Consider the following 26216-nt stretch of genomic DNA (forward strand, 5'->3'; position numbering starts at 1 on the left):
TTGCCACGTGGACTGGTGGGGCGAATCAGAGAAGGCAAGAAATCCCAAGTCTGGGGATATGGGTCCGGTGGACTTGGAAATTTTCATCCTGCTTTGATAAAAAGATGGAGCTTTTTCTTAACGAATTTTGGATCGGCAAAACGAAAAGCAGTTTTTCGGTGAAAACGGGGGAAAAAAAAAGCAGTTCGCTCTTGGCTTAACTATCATATCTCAAGTATATTCAAGTGCGTTCTAGCTCATCCATTTGCATTTTGAGTGATAGATTAAAGCTCCCCTCTTTACATGCATACCTTCTTATTTAGCTTTTCACTTAATTCAATTGTTATTTCAATAGATAAGTTTCAAAGCTCTTTTCCATTGATTAATGGTTGAGATGACCAAGAAATGTATTGTGAATATGGTAGGATGAAAATCCTCTATTTTGGAATGTATTCTCGTTTTTCTTCTCAATTGATTTAATTGTTATTTCAATGAATAAGTTTCAAAATTTACCTTTTTTAACATTGATCAATAGTTAAGATGAATGAAGTATCGAATGGTAGTAGTAAAACGATAAAAAAAACTCCTTCTCATTAGCTCGTAATATTAGAAGATGCACTTCTTCAATTTCCTAATTTTAGTCTTGTAAAAATTATATAAAAATAGTATATCACTTTAAAATTTTCCAACCATTTGTTGCGACCGAGTGTAAAAGAGTTATAAAATAAGTGGTGGTATAGTGTACCATAGGAATTTCCAGAGTCTAACTTATGTATATGCACTCGATTTGGACGGTATTCAATGAGTTGATCAAAACCTACTCTTATTCTATAGGAAATAAAGGCATCTTGACAGAAAAATTCAAAAACTCCTTCCTCTAATGTTAGATTTGATTCAGAGAAAACCCCCAACGTGTATAATCGTGTCTCGAATAACCCATCAAGTTTTTTTTTTTTTTTTGGTGGGTCGAGAAAATAACCCCCAAAGTGTATTATCTTCTTTGTTTTGTTGAAGCAAAACTCCAGTACGCGACATTGAAAAAAGACCTCATCTCGCGAGGGTTCCTGGCATATCCCCGCATTTTGAATGTTCAGACTTCAGACAAACGTGGGGCCCCACGATGTACATTCATTTGTCCCACGTCCCTGCCTGTCGCGACGATCCAGATCCCACTTAGAAAGTAGGTAGTGCGGTGGGACTGAGAGCGAAGTCACGGTTTTGACCCAAAACTGGAAACTTTCTCGAGCACCAAAGCGCCATGGGAGGTGACGATGCGGTGAAGTATGGGATCATCGGAGTGGGGATGATGGGCAGAGAGCACCTGATCAACTTGCACCATCTTCAACCCTTCGGCGTCCGAGTCGTTGCCATAGCTGACCCTCACGTCCCTTCTCAGCAGCTCGCTCTCGATCTGTCTGCTTCCTTTGGTTGGCCATTGAAGGTATTGTCTTTTTCTCATTGTCTCTCTGTTTTTCTTACTGGGTATCGTTTTAGGGGGCTTTAAGAATTTTGTCCATCAATTAGACTTACTGGGCAATCAAATTGGCCTGTGCGGAGTAAATATCAGAAAATTTTTAGTGAATTAGATTGGGACATATGTGGTCCTTGGTTTTTTTGTAGTTCCATGACTGATAGTGAATCAAATTGATGACAAAAGTTACTTGCCCATATTGAGGAAGTGACTATCACATTGAGGAACTTATTGTTGCGGAATAGCTAACCCGTGGTTTTTCAACGCTAAACTGTAGAATGGCCTTGATTATGTTCATTCGAATTGCCTTGCAAATTGTTGTCGGAAAGATAGTTGGAGCAAGAAATTGTTCTGCTGATCCAAGATAAGAAACAAGAGAGTAAGTGGACAACCATATTTACATAAGCGATAGAGGGAGAGACGGGGTTCAGAGTTAGCTTAACTGGTAGAAGCATAGTGCACAATGGCGACCTTTTTTTTTCCCAGTTGAGCATAAATTTGATTATTGGTAGGATCATTGGCTCACTTCCAAAATTTTGGGCAAATGAAACCGGTTTCATGGTTGAGCTGGTGGCAATACTCCTGAACAACTGCTTTTCTTTACAATTCAAGTTTTATTTGCTTCCTTGATTCAAGGATTAGATTTACTGTATTGCCGGCATGGCATTGTGATTTTCCAGGAAACTTACTGGTCTTTTGCTTTTACTGCTCTGCTATGTTCCTTTGGTTAATCCGAAGTCACGCCCTAGATTGTTTTTGAGGTCCAACCTGGTGTGTCTGCATTTCCTTGGTACTTCATGTGTTGTTTCCTTGCTAAAAGTAGGCTTAGAGTTTCATTTGCAGCATGTTTTGTGGTTATCTTTGACAAATAGCAAACTCAAATGGCCTAGATGTGACCGCGAGATACACAGGTTTTCTCAGGACATAAAGAGCTGCTAGACAGTAGGCTCTGTGATGTGCTGGTTGTTTCTTCTCCAAACATGACCCATTATCAGATCCTTATTGACATCATCAATCACCCAAAGGCACATCATGTTCTTGTGGAGAAGCCATTATGCACCACGGTTGCTCATTGCCGGGAGGTCAGTTTGCTTATAACTCCAGTAAGATGTGCTACGGAAAGAGACTCTGCACTAAAGCAACATGAGACAATATAAACTAGTAGGTGTCTATGAGAGGAGGTGACCATTGCACAGTGAGTATGGTAATGGAACTAATCTGTGTTTAATGTCCTTTCGCAGTCTGTTTGTCTGTGGCCTCTTCCTTTCTATATAAATAACTCCTCTCTAACAATTCTAGATCATTTTGTTTTCTCATCTTTACATTACTGCAATTTCAGCAAGTATGATGATAAATGACCATCCAACCAATACCTCATTATCATCTCTGATGGTTGATCTCTCCTCGTGCTGTTTCATAAGGGGTGCACAATAAGTTGTGTTCAACAAACTTTAAGTCTCTTAGCAATAAAGAACTGACTGAAACGATGTTGCTTAAACAAGGAATGATTTGCGACTTTGGATTTTCCACTTATATCCTTGCAGTCTTGAATGATTAACGACATTATAAGCTCAGTTCATTGGGATTATACAATCTCTCCATATTAATTTGACTGACTTGCTAGGATGATCATGTAACCAGGTGGTGGAAACTGCCAAGGCAAGGCCAGAGATGCTGGTGCAAGTTGGTTTGGAATACCGGTACATGCCACCCGTTGCTAAACTGATTGAAATAGTCAAGGGCGGTGCTCTTGGACAGGTCAAAATGGTGGCTATCCGGGAACATCGCTTCCCCTTTCTTGTCAAGGTAATACAAGTCACTGAGTCAGTATCAAGTACGCAGTCATGAGCAGCAAATAATCTCTTCTGTGGATGTCAGGTACACAATTGGAATCGGTTCAATGTGAACACAGGAGGGACTCTGGTGGAGAAATGTTGCCACTTTTTTGATCTGATGAGACTATTTGCCGGGGCCAATCCTGTTCGTGTGATGGCTTCCGGAGCTATCGATGTTAATCATAAAGATGAAATATATGATGGGAAGGTAAATTTCTTATTAACCTCTCAACTATGTATGTTTCAAATAAAGGTAATGGCTGTGAATCGTGATGCAGAAGAGCAAATTTGATTTTCTTTTAGTTGTGATGACAGTTAAGAAACAGTGTGTAAGGAATAGCTTAAGGCAATGGCACAAGTGACAGAGAGGACATGACCTATGATTAACTTGAACTCTCAATCTCTCATTGCGACCACCTGTCTCCCTTTAAGGCATGGGACACTCAAAAAATTTAAAATTGGTCATTCAACTCTCCCATGTGACCGTAGTAGACTTGAAGCTGTAAATTTCAACAGAGTCTGCTCTAGCTTTTTGACTGAATTCTGTTGTTTATTTGCATATTATTTTGTGCTATGATGTATGCTTTCAGGTGCCAGATATAATTGACAATGCCTATGTCATTGTCGAGTTCGAGAATGGTTCACGAGGCATGCTCGACCTTTGCATGTTTGCTGAAGGAAGCAAAAATGAGCAAGAGATAGCTGTCGTGGGTGATACTGGAAAGGTCTCTATCTCTCTCTCTCTCTCCCCGGTGCTGGGATCTTCTATCTGACCAAGTGAAGTAGCATATTTTCGTTCTTTTTTGGTTCTTTCGTTCAAATGAAGTAGCCAATTGATCGTCCAACAGGGCGAGGCATTCGTTCCCGAGAGCATAGTCCGTTTTGGCTCTCGAGCTGCTGGCAGAGAGGGCGTCCAAACATTAACAGCGGCCGATGACCGGATAAAGTAGGCTACCCACTTACCCTTTTCTTAATTGGAGACCCAGATTCCGCCACAGACGGCAAACGCCAACCTAACCAATGTGACACTGTCGTAGGTATGACGGCCTGCATCACGGATCAAGCTACTTGGAGCACCTGAACTTCTTGGATGCAGTTAGGGCCAAAGGCGTACGTGCACCCGCCGTAGATTTGCAAGATGGGCTGATCTCAGTGGCCATGGGAGTTGCAGCACAGCTTTCCATAGAGAAGGGCCGGTTCGTTGAGATGGCAGAGGTCATTGATGAAGGCATCTCTAAATGTGCCCCGGGGCCCTGATATGACAAAGCTTCTGAAGCAACATTCTGGTAGTATTAACTAGCTTCAGCTCTTATTGTATCTCAGCCACACAAAAATTGAGTATGGATCATAAAGTGGCGCACCTTCCAAGCATAGAAAGTTCGAAATCTGCTTTTACCAAATACTTTGGTCAAGGCCATTGGAATAAAGCATGAATCATTTATATGAGACGAACGCAATTCTTAAATCCCCTATCTAAAAGATGAGGTCTAAGAGAATAATTGGTGAAATATAATACAATATGGTAAACAGTCGGAAGGAGGCTATCAATAAACTGTAGGCTAATGAAGCGGAAATGAGAGGCTTACCGAACTCGAACATCATCAACGGGTTCAGCAAAGAAATCAAGTGACAATTTAAGGTACGAGGAAATGTTTAAGCAATCCTCAAATCAACACGCCGCAAGCAAAGTCGCCATAAATTTGAGGAAGGAAAACCAATTATGTGTTCAATAAGCACATGGTTTTTTTCTTTTGGGTTAAGAAAAAATAGGAAAGAACCGCTTGCACCTGAACCGTACAAGGACGGTTTGGCAATATATACCTTCGGAACAGGCGAGGCATTTCTTTTGCAAAAGAAAGAATCGGTTCGTTAACCATCAATCAAGACAGAATCCGCAAAGCAATAAGCACCAAAGAGTAAACAGGCAATAGAAGTATTTTATCAAATAGAACATGCTCTTAAACGATCTCCAAAATTTGACAATTCGCTCAACAAGCCCGACAAATACTACGCCCCAGGAAAATATCCAGGAAACAAAAGTACTGCAACAAATATCCAGAAACAAAAATAATCTGACAAGCAATGAAGGCCAGATCAACGGTATCGGCGCAGAGACAGGCTGTTGTTTCTCTTCCAAGTAGCCCTGCGTGAAGGGCGAGCCTTGTGGTGTGTGTGGCCCTTTCCACGAAGGCCTCTGTACTTCTTTCCAGCAGAAGTAAGACCGCGAAGCTCCCTATGTTTGTGCACAGGATTGCAGAGCCAACTGATTCTCGGGTCCCTTCGGATAGTTGTGTGGGCAACATCAACCAGAATTACCTCAAAATATTTGTAGGTAGAATCCTGCAATGAACATATATATTTGAAAATTTTAACAGTGAGCACCTTGATAGTCTTATGAAAGACAAAATAGTTCAACAAAATCATATAAAGAATAACAACCGCAAGCCCATGAGAGACTACACAAACCTCATTGATCCAGTAGGAGTTCAGAACCCTGAGGCCACCCAACTTTCTGCCAGCACGTTCCTCTGCAACAGACCTCTTGCTTCGCTGGAACTTCAGTTGAGTAACACCCTGATTTGTGGGCTTACCATACACTATACCCTTGGGAACAGGCCTCTTGCGACCACCACGTCTTACACGCACACGATAAACCACGTAACCCTGAAATCACTTAAACTAGTCAGATTCTGGATAGTTGCCCAACGAAAAAAATATATTGCATATCGGAACATAAATCAAAGCGCCAATACGCTGCACAACAGAATAACCCATGACCCAAAGAAATGGCAAACCATCGGCATATATAATCAGACAAGACAACAGGCGATTAACCCATGTAATCACTCGGCCAAGATGTCAAAGAATCCAAGCCATATAAGAAATTGCATATCCAAATAAAAGGAGGTATTCCTCAGGAACATAGACATTGTGGAACTCATAATGTATCGATAGAGACAAAATAAAGCTCAAACTAAGAGAACCTAGTTGGTCAGATAACACCTCCAGGAACATAGAAGTTGTGAAACTTATAATGTGTAGATTGGGACAAAAGAAAGTTCAAAATAAGAGAACCCACTCGGTCAGATGATCGACTTGCTTTCATATAGCTGGTCTCAGGAAGCATCTAATCATAGTACGTAAACATCCTCCTGGAGGAAGTAAACGTCATGATACTGCTTAACCAGCTAATGCAGATACCAAGTCAGCCCAACGTCAGAGGGATTACAGCTTTTAATTCATATTCACACGTCAAACCAAGGACGAACAGTGACATCAAATATCAACTTCGAAAATAGCACATAAACAACCTCACAGGGCAAGGGTTTCTGGGTCTTAGGAAAGTGACCAAAAGGCAAACATTCAGCTACCATCTCAGCGACAATCAAAGGACATAAAAACGCCAAAATCAACAAATCATCCTTCTAGAGGTCAATGAACTACTCGAGCAGACCATTGGAGTATCGTAATTTCACCTGCTTGGCCTTGTAGCCCAAACGGCGGGCCTTGTCAGGGCGGGTAGGGTGGGTGACCCGCACGATAGACGGGTGCTGTCGGTACTCCCAGCACCTAACCCTCTGCAAGAACCTCATCACATCGGACTGCTTCTTCCTCCATAGCTCCGACACGTACTTGTAAGCCCCTAAACGCCACACAAACAAACCATATCAGAACACCAACCCAGAACAATCGACAACGAGGCACCACGCATTAAAAACCAGGCCACACGACGAAAGAGAAAGGACAGATCTCGCGCGCATCTCTTCTTGATTCGTCGAAAGTTTCGATCTTGACGTACAAAATCCTCTCCCATAAACGCGAAGCAACGTGCAAGCATGGAAACAGATTTCCCATACCGAAACGCGGTGATCTTCAGATCACTCGAGCTCAGCTCCGACTAAATCAACGAATCAACACCAAGACAAACACGGCAGTGCTAACAAGCCTTATCACCAACCAAGACCAAAATGCACGTCTACAAGCGACGGGTTTTCCGTCCCCGGCGTAACAGATAGAAAAAAGCAAAAACCGATGAACCTAGCCGAGAACGAAGCTCCCAAAAAAGAGCGCCGGACACGGACAACATCGAGAACTCGTAAACGCGAACGAACTCGACGGAGGCCGCACGACGACTCCTAATGGAAAGCGCATGCAGAGGAGGAGGAGGAGGAGGAGGAGGAGAGTACCCATTGGAGTGGCGGTCTGGCAGCTAGGGTTTCCGGAGCTTGCAGAAAATGGCCTAGGGTTCAGTCGATGAAGATGGTATTTATACTGGTCGAATTGGGGTCTCGTTTTGGACAGGGAGTTCATGGGCCGGATCCGGCCCGTTGGCGCTTTTGGATTGTGGCATGCGTCTGAGCAATGCGGAATCACCTTCATTTTTTCTTTTTGCCTTTAGTCTTTTTTTCCCTTCTTTTTATTTATCCTTAAGTGCTTGTGATTTTGATAGGCATAAACATGCCAATTTTTCGGTTCGATATACTTATTACCATTAAAATTGTGACAATGCACCGCGATTCCGGGCCAACAATCAAGTAAAATCGTATAAAATATTTTCTTTCGGAAAGAAATACAATACTACTGCTCATATTAAAATTTAACTGTGTGACAAGTATGTTTTATTCTAACTACACATCCCACCACTATTGATGTGGATCTATTCGGATTAAAATTTAACTGTATGGCAAGTATGCTTTATTCTACCTACACATCCCACCATTGTTGATGTGAGTCTATTCGGATTAAAATTTAACTGTATGGAAGTATGCTTTATTCTAACTACACATCCCATCACCGTTGACGTGAGTAGTTCTATTTTCAATAGGTAATTGATCGATCATATCAACGGTGACAAATGTAGGAGTTAGACAGACTATATACCCAACATTTATTCCTAATATCTATAGCTTAGACATAATTTGTTACTTTCATCTTCATACGTCCCGACTTCACCAAGTCGTTTATAAGATTCATTTATCTCCCATCGGCGTGTAGAGACACTACAAGTATTCATCACAGGGACGGCTTTCGAAACAACATCGGTGCAACTTCAATGTCAGTTTCTTACATGCTTTCTACAATTTGGGTGTCCCTGAGTTAAACAAAAGTTCGACATGAAGTACCAAATATTCAAGTTAAAAAGGGGGACGGTTAGAAGCATAGTCAACATTACTCAGCACCCGGTTTATCATCGCGGTTTAGTCACAATGGACGGTCTCGCATGGCTATTACGGTAACCACTGGGTCGACCAAGCATGAGCCAACAAAAGATTGTGATGACTGCGAATCAATGATCACTAAACGAGAGTGATACAAGACGCGACTCGAAGTAGCCCAGTGCATTCAGGCACTGTATATGCACCCCCAATCGTTCATGGACGATGAAAGCAAACTAGAGTCGGAAGAACGTCCAACGAAGCAATCAATTGGCTCTTTGATTCTCAAGTAGTGGAAATGCATCGCTCCATTTGGTAGCTACCATTCCTATCGTCTGTAGTGCTATTAAGGAGCTCGAGGAATCCGAACCATGGTTATGAAATCAGATAATCATATATATGGAAGTTGAAATTTTCATCTTGGTAGGTACCCAAAGATAATAGAGATCAGCACAGAGTTTCATCTACAACGGCAGTCGGAGTTCTTGACATTCGCAAATAAGCGAAGGGAAAAAGTAGCTTCCTCAGTAGAAGGGTCAGAGCACATCAAAAGTTCAAACACAGATTGAAATTCTTTCTTTTCATATATCTGCCTATACCATAAAGGATGGACTTGCATGACAATCAGTCGAAAAACCAAGGGGGTCTAGTAAAAATCAGGCTAAAGAAAGGAAAAAGAGAAAGTTATACATCTGTCAAGATCAATGAAGATACAATCACAACATACGCAAGAAAGAAGAAGATGGCTATCTGAATGAAAAACTTGGGGTTCTCCCTCATGTTCGGAGAGGTTACAGCCCTGTAAAGAAACGACAGCTAGTTAGTTTAACCATGAAATAAGGATCACTAGAGCAAGGAAAAACTAGTTTCGTTAAAAATGTTTCTGGTAATTGTAAGAGTGCCATGGCGCAAAGTGACAATACCGAGCGATTCGCTGAGAAAGTCTATGAAAGGGCAGGCTCTGGATGAACACGATCCCTGGCCCTGTCAGAATGGCTGTTACTAGATTATCACCCTGCAATTGGTAGACAACATGTCAGCGTTAATGGTCTTCCAGTGAAAATAGATAAGAGGAAGAAGCTGTTAGAACAGGTGGACATGCCTTACAAATAAATTAACCAAAGACAAAAAGCTGGCTTCTATGGCCAAATGCAGTCATATAGTGGAAGCATCTACATAACCTGAAATTCCAAATTTGGAATGATGCCAGAGAAATAAAACTTACCCCAAAGACTGCTCTTCTGATGGGACCATTGTACTTAATTTGGATATTGACCGTGCCTGTTACAGCAGCAATGCAGGATACATCAACAGCTAAGACTTCTCCAACCTCAAGATTCTTCTGCACAACTGTACCAAAGAGACAAAGTAAACAATCAGGCCCTTTCAACTATTCAAGAAGAAAGCAAATTTGCATAAAGTACTTCAAATTTTCAAGAACCCAGATACGAGTGAACTAAAAATGAGTGCAAAACCAAATGGATCTTGAAGAAACCTTCTGGCATACTAAGTACAAAAGAGAGTATTGGCGCTTGAATTGCATCAACAAGGAACGAAAGGCATAGCTAGATTCTCTACAGTTGACTATTAACAGTAACCATGCTTATCCCAAGAAATGATATGCTACAGGAATTGAACTATGATCTTGGAAGAGCATACCAGATCCACCCGCAGCTAAAAATGCAAGTCCTTGGCCTGAGAGTTTCTGTCTCAAAAATCCCTAAAATAGCATATTATACTTATTAATAAACAATAAAAAATGTATAACTTGGCAATTATATCGCAAAGGTAAAGATCAGGAAAAAAGAATTCCCTCATTTCAACAGTCGGCAGTAGTAGCCAAACAGAAGGGGCAATAAGGCGTTGTATCTCACCTCTGCACCAGTGACCACATGGCGTGCCCTCTGATCAATCGTGCTAGTGACCTTGACATCGTTGATAGAGCAAAGAAATGCATCTGGCTACAGATAAAACTCAGAGAAATCAATTACTGTACCAGGACACAGTAATAAGAAGATAATTCATTTGAACAACAAACATGTCCTGAACCATATGCTGATACGTGACTTAGAAGTATCCAAACTGATTGCTGTTGATAAAACTAGAGTAAAAGATTATAAAAGATAACCACAAGGCAACAGAGTAGGGCTCTACCTGGCATAAAATTTCTCCACCAAACACAGCCAGGTCAATCTAAGCAATGCACAATTCAAGGGCTGTAATTAGAGACACAATATAAAATATGCCTCAATATGTTCGAGTAAGAAGATATGCAATAACCTAGTACATTAAAATAATCAAGACTACAATAATTTGACTTGTCTAGGAGGACAAACCGGGAGAATTCTTGCAAGAGAAGGTGCAGCTATTCCAACAAATCCCTCATCAGGACCGGGGTTTCGAAGAGTTATGCTTGTCACATTCTTGCCAAAAAGCCATTGCCACATACCCGCTTCATTCTCAGGTAGATAAACATTGTCCATTTCAATAGACCCAGACATGAAGCACATAGAACCTGCCAAATTTCCATGTATCAATCCCACATATGTGATAAAAGAAAGAATAGCTGTTCAGACAGCTCAGCACCTAGCAATTTAGCAAATGAGAACAAAAGCTGTTCAGTGATGCATGCAAAGGTTCCTGATCCAACCACTGAGACATCAATCCAAAATCAGCCTCCCCACACACCACACCCCGGCGAAAAAAAAAAAAAAAAAGAAGCCAACTTATACATACAATAAAGAAAGGGGAAAAAAATCCCTTGTGTGGCCATAAAAAGATATGCTCAATAGTACCATTATTTTCAGTTTATGCATGCAGCATTTGTCCAAGAAAAATATATATAACAAGTATCTTGAGTTGCATTCACAAACAAAAGAAAAAAGGAGAAGAACCAATCACTGGTAACCAATTCTAGACTACATCAAATGTGCTGATAAAATTCTCTAAACAATAAAAGCCAGGTCTGTTTCTGCAATCCAAAATAGAAGACCAGCAGATAAACTACCAAAAACATATTTAAGAAGGATACTGCAAATAGTAAGGACTATTTGCCCCAACTCTATCATCCACAAGGCCCAGACATATCAGGGGAAAAATTTATGAGTCATGACATGAAGAACATAAAGCAATCTTAAGTTGGTGTACTATGTCTTGACGCTGGATGCAGGATGCTTTTTCCTGAAGATCAATAAACTAACCTACTGCAGGGTAAACATTCCTTCACCAAGATGTTGAACGGTAAGTAGATTGCAGAGTCATGTACTAAGCAGCTCATAAACGTGTCCCTTCATTCTTCAACGGTTAAAAATAAATAAATAAATAAATAAATAAAGGTTTGAGGGCAACTCACCAGGCCTTGCAACAACTTTTTCTTGTGACTTCAACATTATCTGATAACAAAAACACGGATTTGTTCAAATATGTAAAGAGATGAAAATGGAACGAAAGAAGGCCAGCATGAGTAGTTGTATACCTGGACAACCTGTGCTTCGCCACCTAAAATCTGGAAGGGTATGACAGCATCTTGAGGACTCTGCAGCAAATCAACCCACATGAAATCAAGAGGGAAAGAAGAACCCGTAAACAGAGAAGTGGACAGGAAATACTTGACAGTTCAGAATGCAACAAATAAAGACAGCAGGTCTCTTTCAGATTAAGTTACACATCCAAGTCCAAACCAATGACAAAGAAAGGTCTATCTTAGATAATGTAACATACGTTTGGTAGACTGAGATAAGCTCCTCACAATGACAGCACTAGAACTAACACTCCAATAACCCCCCGTCACCAAGCATTACATTGGCATTTAAAAGGACTGCCGACGCTCTTTACCGAGGGCTCCTGCTCCAATTCCAACCCATAAGAACAGCTCATTCGCTGCAGACTCAAGTTTGTACCCACGTTGCGTCCCACTATTCAAATTACCGTTGCCAACGACGACACGAATGCGGCAGGCACCATTTTAACCTCAACAAACCGAATCAGAAATCTACTGCTTCTCATGCCGAAACCCCCGAAACTCTATTCCGGATCATGGAACCCCGTTCCCGACCAAACTCGAAGTTCCACTTATCCAAAGACGCTGATTCACTGAAAAGGATAAAACCAACTGCAGAACCTCTTCTCCACCTGCTGCGACACACCAATACCTCTTCCAAACAATCGACTCCCCGATTTTCGATTCACTAAATCTCAACCGCAAGAAAACGATCGCCTGATACGCGGAGTCGACATGAATCCGAACTCTAACCAAAGCAAACGAAAATCTCTGTCCTCCGCCGCAATTCCTAGGCAAAACGATTCGCGATTTACCTGATAAACGTAGGGCTGGAAAGGCGTCGAGAAGAACGGCGCGGCCATGGCGAATGCGGCGGCAACGACTTTCCGACTTGCTTCCCGACAACGACGCCGTCACAGACTATCCGAACGGCGGAGCCCTAGATCGCATTGGAGGTCCCTCAGGCGGAGCAGCTGCCGCGAACGATCCTCTTCCTCCGATCGGAGACCAAATGATCGCCGGACCGCCACGCGGAAACAGATCGGATTCGAGGATTTTTAAAGTAGCAGCGGCAGGAAGAACGGGCTTGGGGCGCTTTCATTGCGTTTGCAATTTTTTTTTTTTTTTTTTTTGCCCTTTCGTCTCTAGCCACCGGCGATTGAGTGGCATTTTCGTCATTGCGGCGATCGTCTGCTTTTCCCTCGTCACTTGGGGCGTTACACGTAGGCTCGATTCTGACGTGGCGTCTCGTTATTGGTTCCGCCTTGCTATGCGGACGTGGTCGGGCCACAGGATTGGGGCTGATTCAGATGCGGATCTGGGCGTTCGTGATGGGCCGGACTCGACCCGGCCGGTCTGCTGGTGAAATCCTCCCTGCTAGTCCAAGGTTAGGGGTCTCTTTGATAACCATTCGATTTTTCTATTTTTTCTGCTTTTTTATTCCCCAAAACATAAATTTATTTGATAATATGAGCTATTTTTATTTTCTAAAACATAAAAGTGATCAAAAAATAGATTTAGAATAGAAATGAAAAGTAAAAAAATATATAATTTTTGTTCCCAAAAACAAAAGGAGAAATAAAATTATTTTAGAAAAATAAGCTTAACATAACCTAATGTTCATCTTACACAAACAACACAAAGTTTGCTCTCCGACCTAATCCTGAAGAACAACTATTGGGCATTTTTCATTGCGTTTGCACTTTTTTTTGTCTCTAACCACTGCTAATTGAGTGGCATTTTCGTCATTGTAGTGATCGTTTGCCGTTCTTGATGCATCACTTGTCACTTTAGGCGCTACATGTAGGCTCGATTCTAACATGACTTCACATTATTGGTTCTGCCTTGCTATTAGAATGTGGTTGGGCTTTTGGACTTAGGTTGATTAAAATGCATATCTGCTCATTCATTCCCTAATTACCGCCATTGTTTTTTGAGGATGGTGCATATTGTCATTGTTTTTTTTATGAGGGTGTTGACCTTTGAGTGATTATGGAGTAAAGTCAGACATATTTTTCCTTTGTAAAGAATTAATCAATGTCAATGGCAAGGGTGGTTTTCGTTAATTTCTTTTGTCTTGGTTTCGGCTGGTGATTCCAATGGGATTGTTATGCTATATAAATCTTTTGTTGGCGGTGCAACGTTATTATTAGGCTAATGTTGTTTTTAGAAGTGATATGTGCATATATTGTTGTTGCTTGAAATTGTAGGTTCTAGTGGATTTATGGGTGCTGGTTGTATGTGTTGGAGTAAGAACAAAATGCACCAGCATGTCTTGGTACAGTTGTGGGTACTGCATCTTCTTGTATAGGCTGGTGCAAGAACAATATACACTAACAATCCAACCGATGCGACAAGATGCACCACGACTGCTATAAGCCAAGTGACAGTTGAAACTAACTTGTTCTTTTTTTAAAATTAATGCAACACTTGTGATCACTTTTTAATTGTGATTGTTACTTAAATGATCATAACACTCGGGTGATTACCATTTACAACTTATGGCACTCATCCCTTAATTTTCATCACGGTTTATAGTAATAGTTGCAGCAAACCAGCAAATCATTACCAAACAAAAAAGGCAACAAACCATTATATTAGAAGCAAAAACTAAGAAAAACAAATATTGACAATACACAACTAAGTAAGAAAACTTTTAAGTGCAACATTCCATTTCTACCATAAATTGTGACAAAACCTTTTATTCCATACAAAAACTGAGCAAAAGAATACTTCAAGTGCTATAACTTGGCACAAAGGGACACAGGGACACTTAAGTGCCATAACTTATGAAAGGTACACTTAAGTGCCACATTCGAATAAAAACGGATAACTTAAGTGCCATTCCGGCCAAAGTCCGGCCAAAATGCCGATGTGGCATTTTTCCAGTGAAGCGAGCTCAAAACGATGCCATTTTGCACGCTAACATGGCCAAATAATACAAAAACGGCGTCGTTTTAGGCGACGTGGTTATAATAATTAATTAAATTAAATTAAAATTAAAATTTAGTTAAAATATAAAAATTAAAATTAAATTTAGTTAAAATATTAAAAAAATTAATTTTTTTTTTTAAAGGAAAGTGGGGGAGGCGGGCGACGGATTAGCCCTCGGCCCTGTCACTAAGAAGGGCGACGGCAGGGGGAGGGTCGGCCATGGTCGCTGGGCCCTGGCTAGGGGCCGGCGACCCCGGCCAATCGGCGGCGGGCTCACGAGCCCTCGCCTAGCGGGTGGTGGCCCTTGGCCCAGTTGGGCGAGGGCTGCTGACCCTCGCCGAATCTAGGCGAGGGCCGCTAACCCTCACCGAATGCGGGCGAGGGCCACGACCCTCCTCAGATTTGTGGCCAGTGGCGAGGGCTCGTAGCCCTCGCGGCCGAGCCAAGGGTCGCCGCCTGCTGGGGCGAACCCCGATGAGTGGCAGCCCTTGGCCCGGCCAAGCAAGGGCGGCGACCCTCACTAGATCGGGTGAGAGCTACAACCCTCGCCCGATCGGGGCAAGGGCTCGCAACCCGCCATCGCCGGCCCTTCCGGTGGCGGCGGGCGGCGACGGTGGCGGGCGAGGGCGATCCTCAGCCGCCTCCCCCTTTCCTTTTTTTTAATTTTTTAAAATTTTAAAATTATTAATTTTAAATATTTTAACTAAATTTAATTTTTAATTTAATTATTTTTTTACCACGTCGGCCCAAAACGACGCCGGTGTTGCATTATTTGGCCACGTCAGCGTGCAAAACGACGTCGTTTTGGGCTTGCTTCGCCGGAAAAATGCCATGTCGGCATTTTGGCTAGACTTTGGCGGATTGGCACTCAAGTGATCCATTTTACTTCGATTTTGGCACTTAAGTGTACATTTCATAAGTTATAGCACTTAAATATTCATTTACGTCAAGTTATGGCACTCCAAGGGTCAAAATGTCCAAAAACTGCAACACACCAAAAATACACTTTACTTACAAATAACCTAATACAAGTACATATTCCACGTCTTCGACTATAGTAGATATATAAGCTTCTCCTCATTACTCACTTCACATTTGAATAAATTACACAAGAGAATAACAACCTAATCAACACTCGATAAAATGTTTTTTCAATTTTTATTCTTGAAACCTCCATATGCAAATTGTGGACCAGAGATGTTAAACCCTTCATTTTAGTTTATATTAAGCTAATATCATTTAAATCGTCCATTAATATAGGTGGAGGTTGATATTGACATTCAAGTAGCTCTCAAATCACCTTTGTCACTTGACCGGAGAATTTCGCATAAACTCATTTGAAATATTTGCACTTTGAGCTTCTTTATATCTGCCACAGCCATAGAATCTTTCTCTCAAGATTCAACCAAGTTCCAGATGTTCTTCTCAGACTCAATAAATCGCAATAACAATAACACTCAACTCACTATCTAATTTGTATTTTTTGAACAAATGTGAGCTGTTGCTAAAGTTTATGCCCTCCATTTGCAAAATCAAGTTGATAATTTTAGAAGAAAATCGAAATAGGCACTCAAATTGGGGATTTAGGTTTTGAACTTTTGGTTCTCTTTCAATTTGGGGATTTAGGGTTCTTACTTGGGGAAATACACTAAATAGCGTCGTTTTGTTGTTTGTATACTAACTATACTCTTCGACGTGCCATGTCGACTTTAAAAATAAAAAATAAAAAACTATTATAAAAGATTTTCAACCAATCAGATTAGTGTTTATAATGAAATTATCGTTTTTCAAACTTTTTGGCACTTAAGTAATCAAAAATAAATTTTCGGCATTAAAGTGACTGCAACACACAACTACCACCCCATGTGGTGGCGGTGTTGGCTTCGGGCTCCTTCCCCTAACGCAGGAAAGGTGTTCGAATCCCCGCGTTGTCGCTAGTGGTCTTAAGCGCGGTGTCGTGGTGGTCGGTCCTGCGCTAGCACCGCTCTAGGTTTATTTCGCTGATTGTCGACTGTACGAGAGTTCCCGGGTTACCAAAAAAAAAAAAAACACTTAGCCTTTGGCACTTTTAATGTATTTACTCCTAGTCTTAATGCAAACATTATACTTGATGCATTCTCCACTAAAAAATGCTCCATCTAAGCACTCACTGTGGAGTATCTATGCTATTTTTTTCACCTGAATGACTTACCTATCATGATAATCAATTACATTTCATATTTGACTTTCCACCTAAGTTTCTATGTTTATGCCATGAGAGGCATCTTTCTCTTGAATTTTTTCTCAACCACATCTTCTTTTCGATCAATTTCAAGAATACGTCAATTACGGCATATGCTAAGCAACAAATAATTTATCATATTTAGAAGGTACTTAATGGAGATTTGGTTTCTCGATTCAATTATGTTTCATCAACTCAAGAGATCCATTCAACATATCATATTCCAATCAAAATTTTTATTCTCTTTCCATATAACTCTTCGGCTACGTTTGGTCATCCGAATTTTTAATCAGGATAGAACTGGATAGGACATGATATGAAATTCTGAGATTTTTTTATATCCTGCCCATTGTTGAATCACAGTATTAAAGTCGGATATATTCACATCATATCATGTACATTTTTCTGATATAAATGGCATGTTATTATAAATGAACTTAAATGTTCAGAGATTGTGAAAATATCTCGTAATACTATTCCTTAATTTACTTTATTTTATTTTCCTCTTTTTTATATTATTTCTTTTTTCCCCTTTCATCGTTCTTTAATAAAATTTTATCAAATAATAAATTTGGACTACCATACCTAAAATATATAATAATTTTAATATTTAATTTATAGATTGAATGTTTATTATAAGATAGAATTAAATTTGAATATATAAATTAAATTAAGATTAATTAAAATAATTTATTTATTTCTTAAGTTAGAATTCAAATATTATTTATATTGAAATATAATTTCAATTTTGTTAACTTAATAAATTTGTTATTCGATAAAAATAACTTTTTATTATAGATATTAGAAATCCTATTCACATTTATCCCACCTCTCCCATAGGATAATTTTATCCTACCTATATCCTCCTTATATCCGACTTTATCATATTCTGAGCGAGCACCAAATGTAGGATAGGATAAATCATATCCTATCCTGAATTTTGTCATGACTGCCCAATGCAGCCTTCACGTATTTAATTCTCTCTTAAGAATAGTTGCTATCGACTTGCTTGTAATGTTTTGAGCTTTTTAAGATAAATAGTCCAAGAATAATGAGTACATGTTTGCTGTTTGAAGCTGTGGAAGCTCTCATTTTTCATCACCTAAATCGAGACGGAGCGAGAAAAGGTAAATAACTATAGTAAAGCACGCGAATTTCCATAAAAATAGGAAGAAGTCTGCATAATTCTAAACTCAGCAAAACATAGCTAAATGAGATCAAAGTGCTCGTATCGAGTCATTATGTCGATGAAAAGTGTCCATTTCTTCTTATGTATAGCTATTACATGAATCAATATCACAAGCGTAAAATGTTGCGCTGTAATGACATCCGTGTAGCACACGGAATATAATAACTCATTTAAAAAAAAAAAAAAAAAAAGAGTCGATTCCTTTGTCATACTTAATTTTTTGGGGAGTTACTCTAAATTATGCCCGTGGTACCAATCTTCTCAAGCACGAAATTTATTAATCCGAATGATTCGTTAGGTGGTCCAAATGATTTACGTTCGCCTCATCTGCTCGGGCGGCCGGAGGAACCGACGGACGTTGACATCCCCTATCCATGTGTTCGACAGCGCAATATTCACCATATTCAACGGTCAACGCTAACCTCTTGGGCCCCACTTGGCTTATATATAATAAAACTTCATAATTCGACATCATCCACCTCCTATTTTCTTTTTAATTTTTTTTTGGTAAATTACGACGTCTATAGTAAAAATTCACATTCCTTTTCTTCGCGATATATAAATCTATCAAATACATATCAAAAAATATATTATACATAAAATTGATACGAGTATTATAAAGGACAGAACGGAAGCAACCTAGACTGCATCAAAATCGAAACATGCCTTCCACCTATTCACCTCTCATTCCTTGCTTTGGCTGGAAGGAAAAATGGACCTTTTTTTTAGGCTCCTTTGGGCTTCTCCAATTCGAAAACCAAGTTAGGATAGCGCCGAGAAAAGAAGGACAGCAGAGAAATTGAATCGAAACAACTCCACAGGTCATCCTCACACAAATAAAGACGGGAGCATATAAACAAAAACCATGATGTTTCTTTTTTTTTTTTTTATATTAATACACCATAATGAAGGGAAAATAAAATATACATCGTATGATTAGAGTCATGCATGATAGCGATACTGATACTGTCATTATTATTATTAAAGTTATTACTATAATTAGACAAGCCACTTGTTTCATTATTTTTCTAACAGCGGCAGGAGCGAATCTTCAATTCGTCAAAATTATTTGCTTCAAGAAGCTAATCCGAAAGCCGTTATTCCGCCGTCCGGGCTCTCGCCTCTTGCTTCCCTCCATTCAACTTTCTAACGCGGGACTCTCTCTCTCTCTCTTTCTCTCTCTATCTCTTCCCCGACTTTTCGCCGTGCGTTCGGGGGCGGGCTCGATCCGGATTCGTCTCTCCGATCAGGCTGCTGCGCGGAATTCCGATCGCGCCTTCCCGAGGTAACCGCGGTTTTCCCTTCTCGTTCGATTTCCTCGTCGGCGATGCTCGCTTGCTCGTCCGTCGGAATTCGCCTGCCTCTTTTTTTTTTGGCAATGGATGGACGAGTCGGAGGGGCGCTGGTTGCAGAGACGAGTCCTGAGTTTCAGGCATCAGCGTCCGATTCCCGTGAAATTCGGGTTAGAAAGTTGATGCGAAGCTTGATAGGCAAGCAACTTTGGACGCGTTCTTCGAGTTTGTTGCGTTGATTTCCAAAGGTCGATCCCGACACCCCTTTCTTTGGGTTTTTTTTTTTTTTTTGGCTGGATGTTGCTCGGCGAAATCCGTTTCGCGAGCGAATTTTGCGTTTGCAGAGTGACTACGAAATCGGGTTGGCTTCATCGGTTTGAAGTTCCCTGCTTTTTGAATTTGCCTGTTCTGGTTCGACTCCTGGTGGAAATTTTGCTGTTCTCTTGCGTTGAAGCTGTTTTCGGTTCGTCGAATGCGTGATCATTTGTGAACATAGGAAGGGCGATGTAGATAGTGTGGGGATACAGTGCGAAGTCTTGGAAGATTTTCTAGTTTCTTCGTCTTGTCTATTTACCGGCTAAGGCAGTTGTTGAATTGGTGGCTGACAGCCCGTACTGAGAATCCTAGTCATATGCTAATCAAGGGTATTTACACCATTTTATTTGCTTGTCTAGGTGTGGATAGCGTGGACGTTACGAGTCTTGACTGTGTTTCGTTCCGGAAGATTATTAGGATGATGTGCACGTACTTGACACAAAGGGATAAGCTGGTCATTCTTCTATCGAGTGGCAAAATTGATCTTTCTTGCATAGTGAGATGAGAAAATTCTTGCCTCGGATTGCTCTTGTACTGATGGGCGAGCTCTTTCGGCGTTGTATTGGTAAAAGAATTGACTGGAGAAAGATTTTCTTTCTTGGGGCCATCATGACTTTAGCTGGTGTTCTGCTTCCAAACATCATCTTTCCTTATGCACTGGACACATGGTTCTTCTCTCCTCCCGTGACAATTTCCGCATATGCTATTTTGAATGGAACTACCCATTTGAGTGAGACTGTAAATGGTGCAACGGTTGAACAATCTCACCTCGTTTTAGCGGCCCCCGTCGCTTCTGTGAATGCTTCAACTAACTTGACTCAGTTGGAGTCAGTTGAGGAGGAGATACCTGCAGTAACTCAAGAAGAAAAGCTGCAGTCTAATATATCAGAGAAGATCAATATATTGGAAGAAGAAAAGATTTTAGCCTCACCTCTCCCTTTTCTTGCTTCCCCTCCTCCCCCCCCTTCCCCTCCTCGTAAAAGATACGTGTCCTCAAGTTTGCAGGTAAAATTTATCCTGGATAGAACTCTATTCTTCTTTGTGAGTAACCATGGAGAAGCTATGAGATTGGCTAATACTGGTTTCATGTATCCTTTGTAGAGAGACTTATGGTCTTTGCCACCTCATGAGGCACTGGTATATGCAAAAAAGGAGATTGCACATGCTCCACCAGTTACTGATGATCCAGATTTGTATGCCCCGTTATTTAGAAATATTTCTGTCTTCAAAAGGTACATTCTATCTAGCACTTTGCATTATTCCTGAGAAAAACTCGATTTTCCCCAAAAGTTTCATTTGGTGTACGTGATAAGAAAATGAATAGAGAAATCTCCAATTACATGTGGTGTGTTGACTCAATGGATGAAAGTTGAGTGAGGAAGATTGATGCAACCAAGATGGAAATACATACATGAAATCTTTCTATCTGTTGAGCAGGTCTTCTAGACATATACTAATGGTGGGAAATAATATTTACCCTCTGAAGTTTGCAATTTATGAATTAGTCCCTTGACGTTTATTCTTTCACTTTGTATTTACTGGATCAGAATGCTTTAGTTTCTCCCAAATCCTTGTTAGTGTTTTTCTGGCCAGAATGTAATCACTCTTGAAGTACGCGACACAAAAAATGATGGTGTTGATGGGCATTGAAAGGATTATTTGGACAGTTATCACCACTAATTTCAACAGCTATACACGGCTAGCTTCATAATTGATCAAAGCCTGACAGAAAAAGAACATTGATAGTAAGGATTTGGGATGTTAAAAGATATGCTGGTGATGGTTTAAAAGCCTTTCATATATAGATCTCAATTATGATTTGCAGGTTGACACAACTTTCTATATTGTCAAGTGGCTCAATTATTACCCATGCTAGCAACATCTGTGCACTTCACTGCGCTCAATCATTTTCTATGGGCAAAGTTTATTAGTTACTTATTTTTGTAATGTACTAATAATGATGGTAGCAGCATATACTTTATAATTTTACTTGAGATACAAGGTGAGGTCATTTCTTAATGGTCTTTAATTTGAAAATATATGTATTTTAAGTAAAACGAGACACTCATTGGTAATTTTTACTTAGTAATTGATTCCGTGTGGCAATAACTACACTTGTGAAATATAAAGAGGATGGCACATAGAAAGTGATAAATTAAAATACCAAAGAAGAAGAATATAACGTCTTTAGACCTAATATCTTAATCCTATAATGGGTAACCATATATTTAGCAAGACTTAATTCTTTTGCTTAAAATAAATATTGATAGAATTGGGATGATCTTGTTGAGCTACCGTGGGAGTGTTGGATGTGTTAGGAAGTGACAGAATGATTTTATGCGGCCCGCAGTGTCCGGTATAAGGTATACATGATGGAAACCTTGGAAGTTGTGTTCTCTGTTTATCTTATTTTTATAATGGCGTGCTATAAACCTAGCAAACAGTTTTATCTATGGTAAACTCAGTTCAAATTGAAGGCCAAGCGTACCTGAATTTTAACAGGCTCTCAACTGATTTAATTTTGACATTGTGAGTCTGTCATTGCTTCTATTTTTCCTTGTCTATTTAATTGAAGATTGAGTTGTATTTTAAAATCAATTGCAGGAGCTACGAATTAATGGAACAAATACTCAAAGTTTATATTTATCCGGATGGACGACGTCCAATCTTCCACCAACCCCACCTCAGGGGAATCTATGCTTCGGAAGGTTGGTTCATGAAGCACATGGAGGGGAACCGCCAATTTGTCACAAGGGATCCTGAAAAGGCTCATTTATTCTATCTATCTTATAGTGCACGCCAGTTGCAGAAGGAACTTTATGTGCCTGACTCTCATAATACGAGACCACTATCGATTTTCTTGAGAGATCATGTGAATTGGATTGCTGCAAAATATCCTTTCTGGAATAGGACACATGGGTCAGATCATTTCCTCGTTGCTTGTCATGACTGGGTAAGGGAATCTAAATTCATCTACAAAAACTATTGTTTGCCATTTTGATCCTGATTTGATGCATGCAGCTCGATGTGGATCTTCAAAATGTCACCCTTAAGTAAGCTTGCCATATAATTTTAACTAGGAGATTTTCTTGAAGCAGCATCAATTCTTTTTCAGTACTTACAGATTCTTGATGTCTCTTTATGTTACCAGATGTACCATTCTCTTCTTTAAAGTTTAAAACAGGCATGTCTTTAAAAAGGTTTAGCCTTTTCAGAGGATCATGAGAGAAACTTGATGTCAGTACTTAAGCTTTGTAGCTTGGAAGTCGCACTTAGATACTTACAGAGGTAAAGGCTGGTCGCATTTAAGAGCTGAATTCCAGATGGCATGCTTTCTCTTTGGATGTGCTATGTGCCACCTGAAACAAAGTGGAGTTTCTGTTGTGGATTTTCGTGCTGGGGGAGAGGGATAGAGGGATTCACACTCTGTATCTCGTTCGCCAGTTTTAATATTAATATGCTCGAATTACTAAAACGATTCTTTTCGTCAAATCTTCCTCTAATCTATTCTAGTCTTGCAGGGCCCATACACAGTGAATGAGCACAAGGAACTAAGCAAAAACACTATAAAAGCTCTATGTAATGCCGATTTATCAGAAGGAATTTTTACTGCTGGAAGGGATGTTTCCCTAGCAGAGACAACAATAAGAAACCCAAGGAGGCCTCTTAGATATGTTGGTGGTAAGAGAGTGTCTCAGCGCTCCATTCTTGCATTCTTTGCTGGAAACATGCATGGTCGGGTACGTCCCACTCTTCTCAAGTTCTGGCAAGATAAAGACGAAGACATGAGAATTTATGGGCCACTGCCCAATAGAGTCTCCCGAAAGATGTCTTATGTAGAACACATGAAGTCTAGCAAATACTGTATATGCCCCATGGGTTATGAAGTTAACAGCCCCAGGATTGTCGAGGCAATATATTACGAATGTGTTCCTGTTATAATCGCTGATAACTTTGTTCCTCCTTTAAATGAAGTCCTAGATTGGAGTGCTTTCTCTGTCGTCGTGGCAGAGAAGGATATTCCAAAACTAAAGGAGATACTATTGGCAATTCCTATGAGGAAGTATATGCGGATGCAGACCAATGTGAAGATGGTGCAAAAGCATTTTCTATGGAATCCAAGACCACTCAGATATGATTTGTTCCACATGATTCTGCATTCTATTTGGTTTAGCAGGTTGAATCAGATCTCTCTTCCGTCAGCATACTGACTTTCTTGCTTTCCGCTGTGTCTGAAGTCAAAGAGCGTGCTTGAGATGAGATGGATAATTTTATGCAAAATTAGCAGAAGGGATTAATTTCAACTCTCCGAAAGCTACAGCCTTGGTATTTGAGACAGAGACCAAAATTTTCGCAGTACTTCAGAATCGATGATGGCACTAGGACACTATGGGTGAAACATAAAACTTAAGCATAACTCAATGTTGAAGGTACGTTTGCTCATCCTAATTACTAACTAACTTTCCGGGGGTTGGAAGACATTTTCAGGCGTGAATTTGATTGGCTGATGATACGCGTCACTAGATTCTACTGTGGATCCACAGCGGGCTCTGCCCCAGGCTTGATTTTAACTTACACCTAGAAGTAGGTCCCGACCAATAGGCAGGCCTGGCCTGGGACCAGACTAAAATAAATCCTCGTCTACAGCCACCCTTGTTTAACTTCACTTGGGTCTTCTTTCGCCTTGCCGACAGAATTCGGTGCTATCGTTTTTCCATACATGTCTACTTCAATAGTAAAAGCCGATCTCAATTTGTCAAGGAAAATTTGTGCGTCATGCGGGTGCATGCATCTCTGCTGGCTTCTAAAGCTTTATCTTGACCTTCTGCAGCGAGATGACCACCCAGTTGGTGCAACCCTCTTAAAGCCCGAGGCAGATTTGGCGAGTTGGTGTGGGCTTTAAACTCCATATGACATTGATGTGTACAGAAACTTTGTAAGAATGTCCCACGGTACAGCAAAATTCCTTTGTTTGAGAAACGGGACCATCAATTTGTACAGTGACAACAACCTTCGACAGTGATATCCTATTTCTTATCGTCGATTTCAGGGGAGATATGATGTTTGATTTTAGACTGCCTCTTCTTGGAGGAGTCTAAAGTAGCTGGCTCGGACACATCCTCTGTGTCTGTCTGTCTGTCTCTCTCTCTCTCTCTCTCTCGCTCTCTCAATTTCATATATGTATGAACTAATCAACAATAATCTCGTGGAAAAAATCTTTGCAGCCTAGAAAATGAGTCGGAAGCATATGCTTTCGCATCCAGTGTAAAGTACATTTGTTGCTTGATTGACGCAGATAGGACCAACTTCTTTTTTTATTGCGCGATGCGACCGAAAAGGATGGCACGACAATCGGTACTTCATCGCATCACGTGGTGATTCCTCCATTGGTGCTTGTAGATCTGGTTGGCCAGGCCGAGTCTTAACCTAATCCAACATCAGAGATCGAAAACAGAGCACGTACAGACGTTTCATCGCACCCAAACACTAAATGAACACTTCAAAAGGGCCTCTCGCTTTACTTAGTCTAGACCAATTGGAAAACTTGCCAATACGCATAGAGGCGCACCATACATCGCCTTTCTAATGACTTAAAAGTGGACCGTTCTATCTTAAAAACAGGCTTTCCTCCCAAAAGAGAGACACCAAAAGGTTGCCGAGATAATCAATCGTATGCCTCTCCCACCAAAATATGAATGTTTAAGGCCATGCTTTCTCAGATTAGCGCTTTTGGAGGACACCCAAATTTGCACTGACATACTTAATTTTGGCTTTGATGTTGACCCAGTAGGGTAACCCACTGTTTTAAGGAGAAAAGGAAAAAAGAATATAGGAACAAAGATGGAAATTTTAAATAGAGAGAATTGATGGTGTTCAAGTTAGCCATGTCACGATGTTGCGATCTCATTAAACTTTTCAGCACAGTCAACGGCACATTATTAATGTCGAAAGTGATCCACGCGGGAATCATTTAATCGAACTTGAAAATTCACGTTTGGAACAACTCTACAGCCACCATCTTCAAGCAATAGCTCCTGAAGATCAATTTCGTTTCTTGTCTTGTTATTATCTCTCTAATGAAATTTTCCATCCGCTGTCTTTTTAACAAACCTAGGAGGTGGCTGCTTTTGCCGAGCCCCAGCTAGAACTAGGGGACCACTTACCATAGCTGAGAAAACATTAATGTTGTAGCCACCATAAAAAAAGCTGATCAGTCGCGTGCATGGTTTAAAAGAGATTCAGAGTGTTTGGTCTGGTGATACGAGAGATTCGGGTGCATTTTTTTTTCTAGAGACGAAGTTCTCTGTTTTCTTTCTTCTCTGTG

The 26216-nt window shown here is 40.5% G+C and overlaps 4 protein-coding genes across 6 annotated transcripts; 2 read left to right on the top strand and 2 right to left on the bottom strand.

Moving 5' to 3' along the window:
* The first annotated feature begins 1119 nt into the window (after positions 1-1119).
* On the top strand, positions 1120-4733 carry LOC104441929 (inositol 2-dehydrogenase). The gene is made up of 7 exons (XM_010055196.3): positions 1120-1420; positions 2362-2532; positions 3092-3256; positions 3329-3493; positions 3876-4010; positions 4134-4231; positions 4323-4733. The coding sequence occupies exons 1-7, from the start codon at positions 1238-1240 to the stop codon at positions 4540-4542; spliced, it is 1137 nt and encodes a 378-aa protein (XP_010053498.2). The 5' UTR covers positions 1120-1237; the 3' UTR covers positions 4543-4733.
* Positions 4734-5202: 469 nt separating this feature from the next.
* On the bottom strand, positions 5203-7604 carry LOC104441930 (60S ribosomal protein L15-2). The gene is made up of 4 exons (XM_010055197.2): positions 7473-7604; positions 6762-6928; positions 5752-5949; positions 5203-5625 (listed from the first exon to the last, which is right to left on the bottom strand). Exons 1-4 carry the CDS (start codon positions 7594-7596, stop codon positions 5380-5382), a joined length of 735 nt encoding a protein of 244 aa, XP_010053499.2. The 5' UTR covers positions 7597-7604; the 3' UTR covers positions 5203-5379.
* Positions 7605-8940: 1336 nt separating this feature from the next.
* On the bottom strand, positions 8941-13038 carry LOC104441932. Its single transcript, XM_010055198.3, has 10 exons — positions 12756-13038; positions 11917-11976; positions 11794-11833; positions 10778-10956; positions 10596-10634; positions 10316-10402; positions 10101-10161; positions 9667-9791; positions 9365-9456; positions 8941-9240 (listed from the first exon to the last, which is right to left on the bottom strand). Exons 1-10 carry the CDS (start codon positions 12801-12803, stop codon positions 9126-9128), a joined length of 846 nt encoding a protein of 281 aa, XP_010053500.1. The 5' UTR covers positions 12804-13038; the 3' UTR covers positions 8941-9125.
* Positions 13039-19393: 6355 nt separating this feature from the next.
* LOC104441933 (probable glycosyltransferase At5g03795) lies at positions 19394-25062 on the top strand. 3 transcript variants are annotated; one of them, XR_005550580.1, is made up of 6 exons: positions 19394-19569; positions 20251-20896; positions 20993-21123; positions 22496-22844; positions 23413-24321; positions 24723-25062. XR_005550580.1 is itself a non-coding variant. In XM_039311613.1 (5 exons), the coding sequence occupies exons 2-5, from the start codon at positions 20393-20395 to the stop codon at positions 24100-24102; spliced, it is 1674 nt and encodes a 557-aa protein (XP_039167547.1). In that variant the 5' UTR covers positions 19394-19569; positions 20251-20392; the 3' UTR covers positions 24103-25062. The 3 variants fall into 3 exon arrangements, 1 of the variants encoding a protein (XP_039167547.1); XR_005550581.1 differs by lacking the exon at positions 19394-19569 and adding an exon at positions 19669-19824; XM_039311613.1 differs by having other exon boundaries at positions 23413-25062.
* The last annotated feature ends 1154 nt before the right edge of the window (positions 25063-26216 follow it).

The sequence above is a fragment of the Eucalyptus grandis genome, chromosome 4 (assembly GCF_016545825.1).
Source record: "Eucalyptus grandis isolate ANBG69807.140 chromosome 4, ASM1654582v1, whole genome shotgun sequence".
Classification (NCBI taxonomy): Eukaryota; Viridiplantae; Streptophyta; class Magnoliopsida; order Myrtales; family Myrtaceae; genus Eucalyptus; species Eucalyptus grandis.